Below are 14,278 nucleotides of genomic sequence, written 5' to 3'. Positions count from 1 at the left end.
GCTTCAGTTATGAAGATATATTGGAGAAGTTGGGACTCCCTTTCCTTGGAGAAAAGAGGCTGAGAGGAGATTTGATGGAAGTACTCAAAATCATGAGGGGCCTGGACAGAGTAGATAGGGGGGAACTGTTCTCATTTGTGAAAGGATTGAGAATGAAAGGGCACTGATTTAAAATAAATGGCAAAAGAAGCCAAAGCGATGTGAAAAAAAAACCTTTTTCACACAGCGAGTGGTTAGGGTCCAGAATACACTGCCTGAGAGTATGGTGAAGGCAGGTTCAATCAAGGCATTCTAGAAGAAATTAATTATTTAAAAAGAAACAATCTGCAGGGTTACAGGAGAAGGTACAAGCACTAGGTGATATGCTCATTTGGCGAACTAGTGCAGACATGATGTGCCAAATGGCCTCCCTTTGTACCATAATGATTCTGTGAACCACTGGACCCAAGTAGGACACATTTGTTTTTGTTATGCTGAGCATTTATGTATCTAAAGTAATTAGACATATTATTATCCAATTCTTCCTTTCTCCCATCCCAGCGTTTGCATTTTTTTGATTAACTACGTTAGCTTTGCAAGTGGACAAACTTTTAACTGCTCCAAGCTGGATTTTGAAATTGCTGGAAGTTGTCAGTTAAAATTCAATAGGCAATAAAATGACTTGAAAAACTATTTTGTTTTTTAAAATAGTTGATTGACAAAATGGCAATAATTTCAAAAGCTCACGTAGGCTGATGAGCAAAACCACCCACGGATAATACTAGACTATATACTTAACCATTGTCCATTTTCTAAACTAGTTTTATATTGATAGTACTGTGGATGGACTTCTGTTATCATCAAATACTTGTGTGCATGCTGCTATCCATGGTAATCTCCACTCCTAAGTTCAGTTTATTTTATCTTTTGATTGTGGAGTAATGATGTACGGAGCTGCAGATGTGAATCAGAGGACGAAGCAGGGCCGTATGATTGATTTAGCTTTAGATTGCTTTAAGGTGCCAGTGCAGATTGAATAAACATCTTTTGTGCTATAAACCTCTTGTAATTCTTATGGTTCTACCACTCTCTGTGATGTTATTTGCATTTATTTAATCAAATTTAATTTTGAAAAAGGTGCTGGTTGGAATTTTTTTAAAAATGCATGTTTTGTTGAAACGAGGTCTCCATAATTCTTAAGGTTTTGATGGGTAATTTTTCCCAATCTAGGTGAATGGGGCATTTGGGACAGGACTGAGCTCTGTTCTTTTTCAGTGACTTGTTTGGAATTCTGCAGTTTGTATTTTTCCCCCTCCCACCCATCTCATCACCCCATCCCAGAAGTACATCAAACTGCCTAAAATATTTATATTCATTGGACCCAAGTTAGTCAGCAGAAGGAAGCCCTGCTCTATCTCACCTCAGGTGATCCAATGGCTCACCAGAAATCCTGGGCCTTATATATGGCAAAGCATATTGGGTTGAAACAGGAAAAATGATATAATTGGCAAATATTGATGGCGTTTATGCTTGAACGTGTATGTCACAGATAGTGGTGTTCAGTGTTCCAGGTACTGTCATAAGTTTTAAGTGTAATTTAAATTTGTATAATCTTCTGTTGCAGCTGTTGCGGAAAGAAAACCTTGATTTGAAATTGACGCCCTACAAGGTGTTGGCAACCAGTACCAAACATGGTAAAATATTTTCCCTAATTTAGTGATGTATACATGTAAACTAATTATTGGAATCATATTTAGGGGATTGATTGCAATTGCTATACAGACGTGAATGGAGAGTCAGAATAAAGTGCAGTCTTAAAATTAAGCAAACTTAAAATGAAGAATAATCGGCGTAGATTATCCAGAGTTAGTTTACTTTTTCCTTTGCAAATTCATATATTGTGTCCTTATTTTTATGTAATACTTTGCTTTTATGAATTGTATATTAAAATCCATTTGGTGCTCAACATTCCATTGCAAAATGTATTGAAAACTCCTGTTATCTGGCATTATGTACCTGGGATACCTGTTAAAACTGTAGATGGTGCTATAATAGGACTGTACACAACAATAAATATCACTTAACATTAGATCTGAAAATAGCAGCTGATGCACAGTACATTGATGTTGTCAGCCTGGATGCATATCTATACCAAAGCAACTGGTTGTCCTTGCAGTATGGTGACCAATACAATCTTACTAAGTGGCCAGCAGAACGATTTAAAACTGTTTTAAACCTTAAACATTTTGAGTGTTGAGCGTAACATGATGTGCAATGTTCATTAAACCCTTAACTTCAGTATTTACTAACCTTCTCGATCATTCTCATTTTCTCCAGCCTGAAGTTAAGGTAAAGCACCTCCTGGCCTGTGTACAGGGAGGTAGTTTCACTGACTTTGGTTTTCATCCTGCCTTGCACAATTTATTTCCTCTCATCTAACCTTCTTGGCCTGGTTAGTCCACTTAGTGAGTCTTCTGTGTAACACCATGGAGATGACTTGTATTATTTATAGTTTGATGAAGTTGGCAATTTTTGAAGCAGGGAAATAGAGTTGATTGAACTCATTGACTGTTCTGTAATAAAAGCTGAGGATTTCATTCTGGGATGCTACAATGCAACCACTGGTGGGAAGTTATAATTACAGCATAACTGTTTCAAATGTGCAATTTGTATTCTAAATGCAGATGTAGGTACAGTCCCCACCATTCTTAGAAGGTGCATGGATGGTAACCTGATTAGCCCATAGCATAGGGGAGGCGGTGGCATAGTGGTATTGTCAATGGAGTAGTATTCCAGTGACCCAAGATAATGTTCTTGGGACCTGGGTTCGAGTCCCACAACAACAGATGGTGAAATTTGAATTCAATAAAAATCTGGAATTAAATGATTCTGATCATTACTAGTCCCTCAGGGTAGTGCCCTGGCCCAATCATCTCCAGCTCCTTCATCAATGACCTTCCTTCCATCATAAGGTCAGAAATGGGGATGTTCATGTCCATGTCCAAATGCAACAAGACGTAGACAATATCCAAGCTTGGGCTGACAAGTGGCAAGCAACATTTGCGCCACACAAGTGTCAGGCAATGACCATCTCCAACAAGAGAGAATCTAGCCATCGCCTCTTGATGTTCAATGGCATTACCACTACTGAATCCCCCACTATCAACATCCTGGGGGTTACCATTGACCAGAATGGACTAGCCATATAAATACTGTGGCTACAATAGCAGGTCAGACACTAGGAATCGTGCAACGAGTAATTCACCTCCTGACTCCCTAAACCCTGTCCACAAGGCGCAAGTCAGGAGTCTGATGGGATACTCCCCACTCCTGGATGAGTGCAGCTCCCACAACACTGAAGAAGCTGGACATCACCCAGGACAAAGCAGTCCACTTGATTGGCACCACATCCACAAACATTCATTCCTTTCACCATCGACGCATAGTAGCAGCAGTGTGTACCATCCACAAGATGCACTGCAGGAATTCACCAAGGCTCCTTAGGCAGCACCTTCCAAACCCATGACCATTATCATGTAGGAGGACAAGGGCAGCAGATAGATGGGAACACCATCACCTGGAAGTTGCCCTCCGAGTTACCCACCATCCTGACTTAGAAATATATTGTCGTTCCTTCACTGTAGCTGGGTCAAAATCCTGTAACTCCCTTCCTAACAGCACTGTGGGTGTACCACATGGACTACAGCAGTTCAAGAAGGCAGCTTGCCACCACCTTCTCAAGAGCAACTAGGGGTGGGTAATAAATGTTGGCCCAGCCAGAGAAGCCCACACCCTTTGAATGAATAAAAAGATTGTCCTTCTGGGAAGGAAATCAGCCATCCATCCCTGGTCTTGCCTACATGTGACACCAGACCCCCAGCAGTGTGGCTGACTTTTAAAATGCCTTCTGGGCAATAAATGCTGGCGGTGATGCCAACATCCCATAATTTAAAAAAAAATAATGTTTGAAAAATAATTCAGTTAAAAACAAAACAAAAATATTTGGGCAAAGATATTGAGCAGAATATTTGTTTGCCTGAGAAATCGAGAGACCAAAGACAGACTGGCCTGCAATTTCTCTCTGATGGCTGGCAGGTAGTCCATTAGTCTAATTAAAAGGTCTAATAAGGCAACTCTACGGATGCTGACTGGAATTCTCCAGTTGGCGTGCGGGTCTCCTGTTGAGGTTGAAGCACTGACCAGGGATGGAAGTGGCCTTCTAGAGTCTGGAATGGGGAAGGGCAGAGCACTAACCTGTGACTGCTGGCCATCCTGTGGAGAGCTCGTTCCTCTACAATGGTGGCCTTTGTGAAATTAAAAATTTATAAGCTCTTCAGAAGTTCTTCATCTTGAGGTGTCCTTTTTCTTCTACATATATCTGGATCACCACCAATCTTTCAGTGCTGCATGGCCTCCTATTGACCCTCCAGTCTCAGGACCCTGCCTGCTATCCTTAATTAAATAGTTAGTGCACAAACTGGCCACTAATTGATCACGTTAAAAATTGTGTTGGGCATCAGGAACCAATGTGATGTGAGGTTAGAATCTGAAGATGCACCTGACGTCTCAGTCCTGATCCCAGAATAGAAATTCAGCCCATGAAGTCTAAGCTTGGAATTGCGGAAAAGGCTGAGACAATCCAGTGAAAACTTTAATTAAGTCATTAAAAGGTACAAACCAATTGAATAAATATCTTAAATAATTTCAAAAGTTTTAAACAAGATTTTTTTTTTAGATCACTTTCTTCAGTTCTCTGCCCAAAGACAGGCCCAACCCACAACACCACGTAGGAAACAGGTCCTGAATCCACCTGAGCTGGAACAGGGATTGAACCCCATGGTATTGGCACCAGTTTGTTTCAAATCTGCTGATCATTCAACTGAACCAACCAGTCCCCCGAAGTATCGGACTTGCTATGGCAACGTGCACTTTACAGCCTGGAGCTATGGATGGTGATGGCAGAGGCTCCAATTCCTTCCCATCGTTTGGCTAATCAGCAATCTCTCCTCCTACTGCTTGCCACGTTATGAATGCACTACCTTTGGCCAACAATTCATGGAGTGGTACTCGAACCTGGAGCATCTGGTTCAGAATTTTTAAAAATTGTATCTCTAAGTTTTTGGAAAAAGTTTTGAGTAATTTATAGAAAAGAAATGGAACTGATTGGTTGCTCCAGTGAGAGCCAACAGAGACTGTATGGGCCAAATATCCTGTGCCATAAATGATGCTGAAAGATTGAAGAATTACAGGGTGATGTGTTTATTTAGTCGAAACTCGCTCTGAAAGTGAGCATAGGAATTTATAATGTAAGACACGTGTCACATAGGAAGAGGTTTTATAGACGGGATGTGTAGATGACTTTTTTTTTTAATATTAGTCAATTTTCCATGGCATTGAGCATGATTAGAAATTGGGACCAAGTGGAATAGGCTTAGAATACAAGATACAATTGAGTTCCAAAGAAGAGTCGTATTGGACTCAAAACGTTAACTTTCTTTCTCCACAGATACCAGACCTGCTGAGTTTTTCTAGCACTTTGTTTTTATTTCAGATCTCCAGCATCGACAGTATTTTGCTTTTATTGTATAATTGGACGATGGCTGGTGATGATTCCTTATTTTTCTTTATTATTGATCTCTTTATTACATATCATTTAATATTGGCATAAAATATTAGTTATTTAACTCTAAGGTTTGAAGTAATATTTGTCATTGTTATAATCCATTGTAAATTCATTGGTTCAAACTATTCACCCTTTAGTTGTGCTCACGTGCCATTGCTGGTGCTGCAGTATCTCCATTAGCGCATTTAATTATTGCATAACCAGTGTTGTTTATACAGATTATTTTAATAGAAATAGCCAGTGATAGTATTAACCTACATATCTGTCAATTTAGTGCAGTTTTTTAATAAGATGCAGTTTGTGATCTAGGTTTTAATAGGAAAGGCTGAAGAAGCATGACCCTTACTAAAAAGCTATTAGGAATCCACATATTTGGTCCTTAAGGGTCTTTGTGCCATTTTTGCACCATGTGTAGTTACATTGGTGTAACCTTGCTTGAGCACAAAGCTTGAACATTTAGTTCCTAAAATACTATTGTTTTGTGAAATGAACATGAATTCTGATCACATATTTTTCATCATTCCCATTCCTATTCTATTCTTTCCTTTGCCATGGTCACTGTTGCTGATCCTTAAATATAAGTATTCTATTAGTGCAATATTAGTTGTATTCATTCTTCAAAGTGACCTTAGAATTTGGAACACTAGAAGTGAAGCCACAAGGATTAGTGGTGAAAAATGAAATGCCTCATAGTAATGCAGTAAGAGTTTCTCTTCTAAGGTTAGTTTAAGACATATGCTAGATATGATAAGTGGAAAGGTACCCCACTGTCCAACACTAATACTGCTTCCCTTCAGGTACTAAAGTCTGGAATATCTTCCTCACATCTCTGTCTCCCCCCTCTGTCCTTCTTTAAGGAGCCCAATAAAAGCTACCTAGCTGACCAAGCTTTTAGTTACTTAATATCTCTATCTTTTGCATAGCCTCATTTTTTGACATATTATGCTCCCGTGATGTTCCTTGGGATTTTTTACCATGCTAAAGGTGCTATATAAATGTAAGATGTTGACTTATTTGCAAGTTTCACGCAAGCATGTTGAGAACTGCACCGTAGCGTAATGGGATAGTGAAAGACTAAAAAACTTAGATTGGTGGTTACTGTAAGTGTAATTTTTGTGAACTACTTAGCCCTGTTATACTGCTGGTAAATTTCCAATCTAGCACACCATTCCATCAATGCTCTTATGGCAATGAGCAAAACTACATGTGGTTTATTGTTGCTGTGCTTTGCTAACTTCCGTTTCAAGAACAATGTGAGTGGGCAATTTTAGCTATGCTATCTGTTTACACTAAGCTCAGGGAGGACCTTGATAATGTGTTGGGACATGTGATTCCCTAGTCAAACCAAAATGAACTGAGACACCCATTCTTACCCCATTGAAGTTGGCTTTCCTCCCAGTTAATTATTCTTTCCCTGACTTGTTCCTTGTCCTTTTCCATAGCCATTTTAAACCTTATGATGCAATGATCACTGTTCCTTAAATGTTCCCTACTGACACTTGGCCCACCTCGTTCCAAAGAAGCAGGCCTAGCAGTGCATCTTTTCTTGTTGGACTGGAAACATACTGCTGTGGAAAATTTTCCTGAACACACTCTAGGAATTCTTGCCCCCCCCCCCCTCCCCCCACCCCATTGCACTACTGCTTTCCCAGTCTATATTCATATAGTTAAAGTCCCCCTTATAACTATATAATTCTTTTATCTTTCTGTAATTTCCTTGCAAATTTGTTCATCTACATCTTTCTCACTAGTTGGTGGCCTATGATCTACACCAAGCAATTGCACCTTTTTTGTTCCTTACCTCTAACCAAATAGATTCTGCCCTTGACTCCTCTGGTACATCCTCTTTCACCAGAACTGCAATGTTCTCCTTAATCAATACTGCCATCCCTCCACGTTTCTTCCTCTCCTATCTTTCCTTAAAACACACAGGGATATTTAATACCCAGTCCTGCTGTTCTTTGAGCCACGACCCTATTATAGCTTCAACATCATATTTCCACATGGCACACTGCACCTGCAACTCACCAATCTTATTTACCACATTCTGCGTGTCACATAATGCATTTTTTTTACTTTCTCCCTTAAATCTGAATCCACCTAGTACTTTACTATTTCCTATTCTTCTGCTATTTATCTCTCCCAGTATTCTGTGCACCTTGGCATTCCTCTCTGATATTACCTCTTGGTTCCCACCCCCTTGGCAAGTTAGTTTAAATCCTTCTCAGCTGCACTAGCAAATCAGCCCAGAAAGAAATTGATCCTGGCTCCATTAAGGTACATCCCCTCTGACCTGTACAAGTCCCATCTCCCCCCAGAGCTGGCCCCAATATCCCAGCAATTTAAAGCCCTTCCCCCTGCACCATCTTTCTAACTGTATTCATCTGCTTATCCTCCTATTTCTGTACTCACTTGTGTGTGGTTTATTTGTATTGAGTATTAGCATATTCTTGCACATGATTTCATTTTACGTTTTAAAAAGCTCTCAAGTGAATCTAGAATGCTAGGTATTTTTAAAACTTGTTTTTGTGCTAAAATGATGTGATGCTTTCACCTAAACTGAAGCCCAAATGATGAAGGGCCTGCCTGTTTCAAATGATCTTGAGATGCTTGCCAGAAATCTTAACTCACTTTAGTGCGCTGAGGAGCAAGATTCTGACCTGAGTCTCTGGTTACTGTGTGTTAATGCTTAGTCAAAACTGCTTTGTATTAATAAATTAATATATTGACCTTGGTTGTTAAACACCCAAATTGAGACTGTGTGTTGAATGAGTATGGTTAGTTTCCTTGTTATTGCAGTATAGCAATATGTCTGCCTCATTTTTTATTTTACAATAATGTTTTAACTCTTTTTCAGGCTTCATGCAGTTTATTCAGTCTGTGCCTGTTGCTGAAGTATTGGCGACAGAAGGAAGTATACAGGTAAAATAAATGGCTTAACATGTAATGATCTCTGTTCTACCTCTGCTATCTTTTCACAAGCAAGAGAAACAACATTTGAATTTCAGGTGATAGCTTCATACCATATGTTGCCTAAAAAACGTTTTCATTTAGACCAAGTTGTGACACTCCACTCATTAGTGCAATATTTGAATATCTTAATATTTGCCTACATCCCATAACAGCACCTTCAAATTTTTTATAACTTTTGAATGCAGAATAAACAGATCTAGGAAAATTTTCTGCTGTAACAGATCTACCTCAACTTGTCTCAGATTTCACCAGTGACACCATACCTAAACCTTCTGTATTGACTGCATTCCAGTCCATGGGTCAGCTCATGTACCCAAGCTGCTTAAACCCGGTTGGATTCTATTTAAATTTGTACTTTTCCCTAGAATTTGAAATGAGATGAGGAAAGAATTCTCTTAATATATTTAGTCTTTAGGTCTGTGACGCTTACGCATCTTAGAACACGACAGAATTTTGGTGCCACTTAAACTCTTGAGTTTCTGTAGTCAAGATAAATATTTTGACTGTCAATGAACACTTACCTGCCAGATGCTCTCAACTTTCCTGAAATACTCATCACTTGCTTGGATGAGTGCAGCTCCAACAAAACTCAAGAAGCTAGACACCATCCAGAACAAAGCAGCCCCATCCACAAACATTCACTCCCTCCACCACCGACACACAGTGGCAGCTGTGTGTGCCATCTACAAGAGGCACTGCAGCAACTTACTAAGACCCCTCAGACAGCACCTTCCAAACCCATGTCCGCTCCAAACTAGAAGGGCAAGGACAGCAGATACATGGGAACACAACCACCTGGAAGTTCCCCTCCAAAATCCTTGGTTAAAATCCTATAACTCCCTCCTAACAGCATTGTGGGTGTACCTACGCCACAGGGACTGCAGCGGTTCAAGAAGGCCAGCCTAACCAACAATGCCCACATCTTGTAAGCAAATAATTTTTAAAAAGCCACTCACCATCTTGACTTGGAAATATATTGCCATTCCTTCACTGTCGCTGGGTCAGAATCCTGGAACACCCTCTCTGACAGTACTGTGGATGTACCTACACCACGTGAACTTCGGCGATTCAACGAGGCAGCTCAGCACAGCCTACTGAGGGCATTTAGGGGTGGGCAATAAATGCTGGCCTAACCAATGGTGCCCACATTCCATGAATGAATAAGAAAAAACTATTGAATAGCTTCTCTCAACTTCTTATTCATGAGGAAACTAACCTATCACAGCTTTAAATATATTTATTTTTGCATCTGTACATCGATGTGTTACCTATTGGTTTTAGCGAAGTTTAGTTTGCAGAGAGCCCCCTTTATGTGGAAAGAGCATTTTATGTTCTTTTCCTTTCTTCCCCCTCATCCCCGACCTTCAAAAAATAGCATAAGTTGAGTGCCAGTTTTGTACATAGCTTTGCCCTAGGAATTGCTTTTTTGTTTAAAAAAAGCTCAATTTTAGGGTAGGGCCTACCAAAGAAACACAAGGTAACTTAAGCATGGTTGCATAAGATGTGGGCGGGGTTCTTAATGAGTATTTTGTCTCAGTCTTCACAAAGAAGAGAAATGTTACAGACATTCTAGTTAAAGAAGAAAATTGTGAAATATTAGATACAATAAGCATAATGAGAGAGGACTGTCATCCTTGAAGGTGGATGAATCACCTGGATCAACAGACTGTATTCCAGGCTGTTAAAGGAAGCCAGGGAGGAAATAGCAGATGCTCTGAGGATCATTTTCTAATCCTCACTAGATACAGGCAAAGTACCAGAGGATCAGAGGTTTGCGAACGTTGTACCATTGCTTAAAAAGGGTGCGAAGAATAGGCCAAATAATTATAGGTGGTCACTCCTACTCCTGTGATGAGCAAATTATTGGAATCAATTCAGAGAGACAGGATAAACTGTCACTTAAAAAGGAACAGATTAATCATGGATAGTCACCATGGTTTTGTTAGGGGAAGGTCATGTCTTACTAATTTAATCGAATTTTTTGAGGAAGTAATGATGAGAATTGATGAGGGTAGTGCAGTGGATGTTGTCGTCTTGGATTTTAGTAAGGCATTTCACAAGGCCACACTTGGCAGACTGGTCACAAAAGTAAAAGCCCATGGGATACAGGTGAATGTGGTGAGTTGGATCCAAAATTGGCTCAGCGACAGGAAACAAAGGGTAATTGTCGATGGATGTTTTTGTGAATGGAAAGCAGTTTCCAGTGACGTTTCACAGGGCTCTGCATTGTGTCCTTGCTGTTCATTGTATATATTAATGATTCGGGCTTAACTGTGAGAGGCATAATTGGGAAATTTGCAGATGACACAAGTATTGGTCCTGTAGTTGATAGTGAAAAGGATAGCTGTCAACTCTAGAATGATATCGATTGTTTGTTCAAGTAGGCAGGAAAGTGGCAAATGGAATTCAATCCAGAAAATTGTGAGGTAATGCATTTGGAGTTGGAGGGGGTGGGGAGGGACGCAAACAAAGCTAGGGAATACACAACAAAGGGGAGGATATTGAGAGGAGCAGAGGAAACGGAAGATCTTGGAGTGCATGTCCACAGGTCCCAGGTGGCAGGAGATAGGTGGATAAGGTGGTAAAGAAAGCATTTGGAACGCTTTCCTTTATCTGACGAGGTATAGAATGCAGAAGTAAGGAGGTTATCCTGGATCTATATAAAATGCTGCTGAGGCCACAACTAGAATTTTGTGTACAGTTCTGGTTGCCTTATTACAGGAAGGACATAGTTGCTTGAAAATTGCAGCTATGAGGAAAGATTGATAGGCTAGGGGTGTTTTCCTGAGAACAGAGGATGCTAAGGGGTGATTTAATTGAGGTGTACGAGATTGAGGAGCCTAGATAGAATAGACAGGAAAGACCTGTTTTCCCCTAGCAGAGAGATCAGTTACCGGGGGCACAGATTTAAGGTGATTGGCAAAAGGACATGAGGAAACATTTCTTCACCCAGAGGGTAGTGGGTGTCTAGAATTCACTGCTGTTTCGGTGCTGGAGGCAGAAACCCTCAACTGAAAAGGTGCCTGGATCTGCAACTGAAGTGCTGAAACCTGCAAGGCTATGAACCAGTTGCTAGAATATGGGATTAGAATGGGCGGCTAGTTTTTTTTTATTGCTTTTTGGCTGGTGCAGAAACAATGGGCTTAATGATCTCTTTCTGTGCCGTAACTTTTCTATGGCTCTTTTTACTACAAGAATTACAAGCAGGAGTAGGCCATACAGCTCCTTGACCCTACTGTCTTTTGACAGGATCATGGCTATTGTGACTGTGGCCTCACTTCCACTTTCCTGTCTATCCCCTCTACCCTTTGACTCCCATGTCAATCAGGAATCTATCTAATTCAGCCTTAAAAATATTCAGTGACCCTATCTTCACTGCTCTCTGTGGAGAATTCCACAAACTAATGATCTTCTAATGGATGCAAGATCAACGTGTCCACCTTTAAGATAAGATAATCCCCTCATCCCAGGATTCAGTGAAGCGAGCCTTCTCTGAACTTCTAATGTAATTATGCCCTTTTTTAAGAAAACCAAAACTGTACACAGTACTCCAGATGGGGGAGGTGGCAGTATAGTGGTATTGTCACTGGACTAGTATTCCGGAGAACCAGGAAGAATTGTAATAATGGTCTGGGGACCTGGGTTCAAATCCCACTACAACAGATGGTAAAATTTGAGTTCACTAAAAAATCTATAATTAAAAGCCTGATGACGGCCATGAAACCATTGCTGATTGTTGTAAAAACCCACCTGGTTCACTTCCTTTAGGGAAGGAAATCCTGCTGTCTTTACCTGGTTTGGCCTATGTGTGACTCCAGACCCACAGCAATGTGGATGACTCTGAAATTCCCTCTAAACAAGAGCAATTAGGGATGGGCAATAAATGCTGGCCTAGCCAGCAACGCCTACATCACAGGAACGAATATTTTAAAATGACATCCTTTAGAACTGTAACAAAACTTCACTACTTCTTCCTGCCAAAGTGGACAGTTTCACATTTGATCTGCCAAATTTTTGCCCACTCACTTAACCTATCTTTGCGGACTCCTTAAGCCCTCTTCCTATCTATCTGTGTGTCTTCAGCAAATTCTATTCTCAATCACCAGCAAAGTGGTGGATGGTGTCGTCAGCAGCACTATCAAGTGGCACTTAGTCAGCAATAACCTTCTCACTGACACTCAGTTTGAATTTCACCAGGGTCACTCAGCTCTTGACCTCATTATAGCCTTGATCCAAACATGGACGAAAGAGCTGAACTCAGCAGGTGGAGTGAGAGTGACTGCCCTTGACATCAAGGCAGCATGAGTGTGGCATCAATGAATTCTAGCAAAACTGAAGTCAATGTGAATCGGGGAAGTCATATTTGCACAAAGAAAGATGGTTGTGGTTGTTGGAGGTCCATCATCTCAGCCCCAGAATATCTCTGCAGGAACTCCTTGAGGTAGTGTCTGAGGCCCAACCACCTTCAGCTTTTTCATCAATGACCTTCCTTCCATCCTGAGGTCAAAAGTGGAGAAGTTCACAGATGATTGCACAATGTTCAGCACCATTCGTGACTCCTCAGATACTGAAGTAGTCCATGTCCATATGCAGCAAGACCTTGACAATGTCCAGACTCGGGCTGATAACGGGCTGATAAGTGGCAAGTAACATTTGCCTCTACCAGGAAACGACCATCTCCAGTGAGAGAGAATCTAACCATCTAACCTTGATATTCAATGCCATTACCATTGCTGAATCCCCCACTATCAACATCCTGGGGAATTGACCAGAAACTGAACTGGTTTAAGAATTACAGCTATAAGAACAGGTCAGCAGTTGGGAATTCTGCGACGAGTAACTGATATCCTGACTTTCCAAAGCCCTGTCCACTATCTACGAAGCACAGTTCAGGAGTGTGAAGGAATACTCTCCACTTGCCTGGATGAGTGCAGCTCCAAGAATACTCAAGAAGCTCTACATCATCTGTGATGAAGCAGCCCACTTGATTGGCACCCCATCCACCACCTTCAACATTCACCCCCTCCACCATTAACACACAATGGCAACATTGTGTAACATCTACAAGATGCACTGCAGCAACTCTCAAAGCTCCTTCAGCAGCACCTTCCAAACCCGAGACCTCTGCCGTCTGAAAGGACAAGAGCAGCAGATACATGGGAACACCATTATCTGCCAGTTACCCTCCAAGTCACACACCAGCTAATTTGGAACTATATCACTGTTTCTTCCCTGTTGCTGGGTCAAAATCTTGATGCTACCTAACAACACTGGTGTTCCAATAACATATGGGCTGCAGCAGTTCAAGAGGGCAGCATACTACCTCCTCCAAGAGAAATTAGGGGCAGGACTTTACATCCCACGGGCGGGCGCACACCCGACCCGATTCTGTGTAAAATCATGCGCAGTGACATTGACTGAGCGTCCCAACATCATCGCGCAGTTTCGCCGTATTTCGGTCAGCGGCGATATTTTGGCCAGCGAGCTGTACAAGAATTAGCAGCCCACCTGCTGACAAGAGGCCTATTAAGGCCCTTAATCAATTAATTTATATCCTTTTTGCTACCCCTTGAACCGCTTGGTTGGCAGGCGGGTGAATCGGCCAAGAGGCCTTTGCATTTTTTACGAAACCTCATCCACGGTCGGGATGAGGTTTCCAACAGTGAATAAAAAAGCAACAAAAATTTTGAAACATCATTTTTA

General features: G+C 41.1%; 1 protein-coding gene across 3 annotated transcripts in view; it reads left to right on the top strand.

The window, feature by feature from the left end:
- Positions 1 to 14,278, top strand: part of pik3c3 (phosphatidylinositol 3-kinase, catalytic subunit type 3) — a 125,219-nt gene that overhangs the window by 90,288 nt on the left and 20,653 nt on the right. For all 3 annotated transcript variants that reach the window (XM_041196592.1, XM_041196583.1, XM_041196600.1), the window contains 2 exons: positions 1,604 to 1,673; positions 8,460 to 8,524. In XM_041196592.1, the coding sequence (XP_041052526.1) occupies positions 1,604 to 1,673; positions 8,460 to 8,524 (135 nt within the window). The remainder of the gene's footprint in view (positions 1 to 1,603; positions 1,674 to 8,459; positions 8,525 to 14,278) is intronic.

The sequence above is a fragment of the Carcharodon carcharias genome, chromosome 1, assembly GCF_017639515.1.
Source record: "Carcharodon carcharias isolate sCarCar2 chromosome 1, sCarCar2.pri, whole genome shotgun sequence".
Classification (NCBI taxonomy): domain Eukaryota; kingdom Metazoa; phylum Chordata; class Chondrichthyes; order Lamniformes; family Lamnidae; genus Carcharodon; species Carcharodon carcharias.
This window is presented reverse-complemented; position numbering and strand designations above follow the sequence as displayed.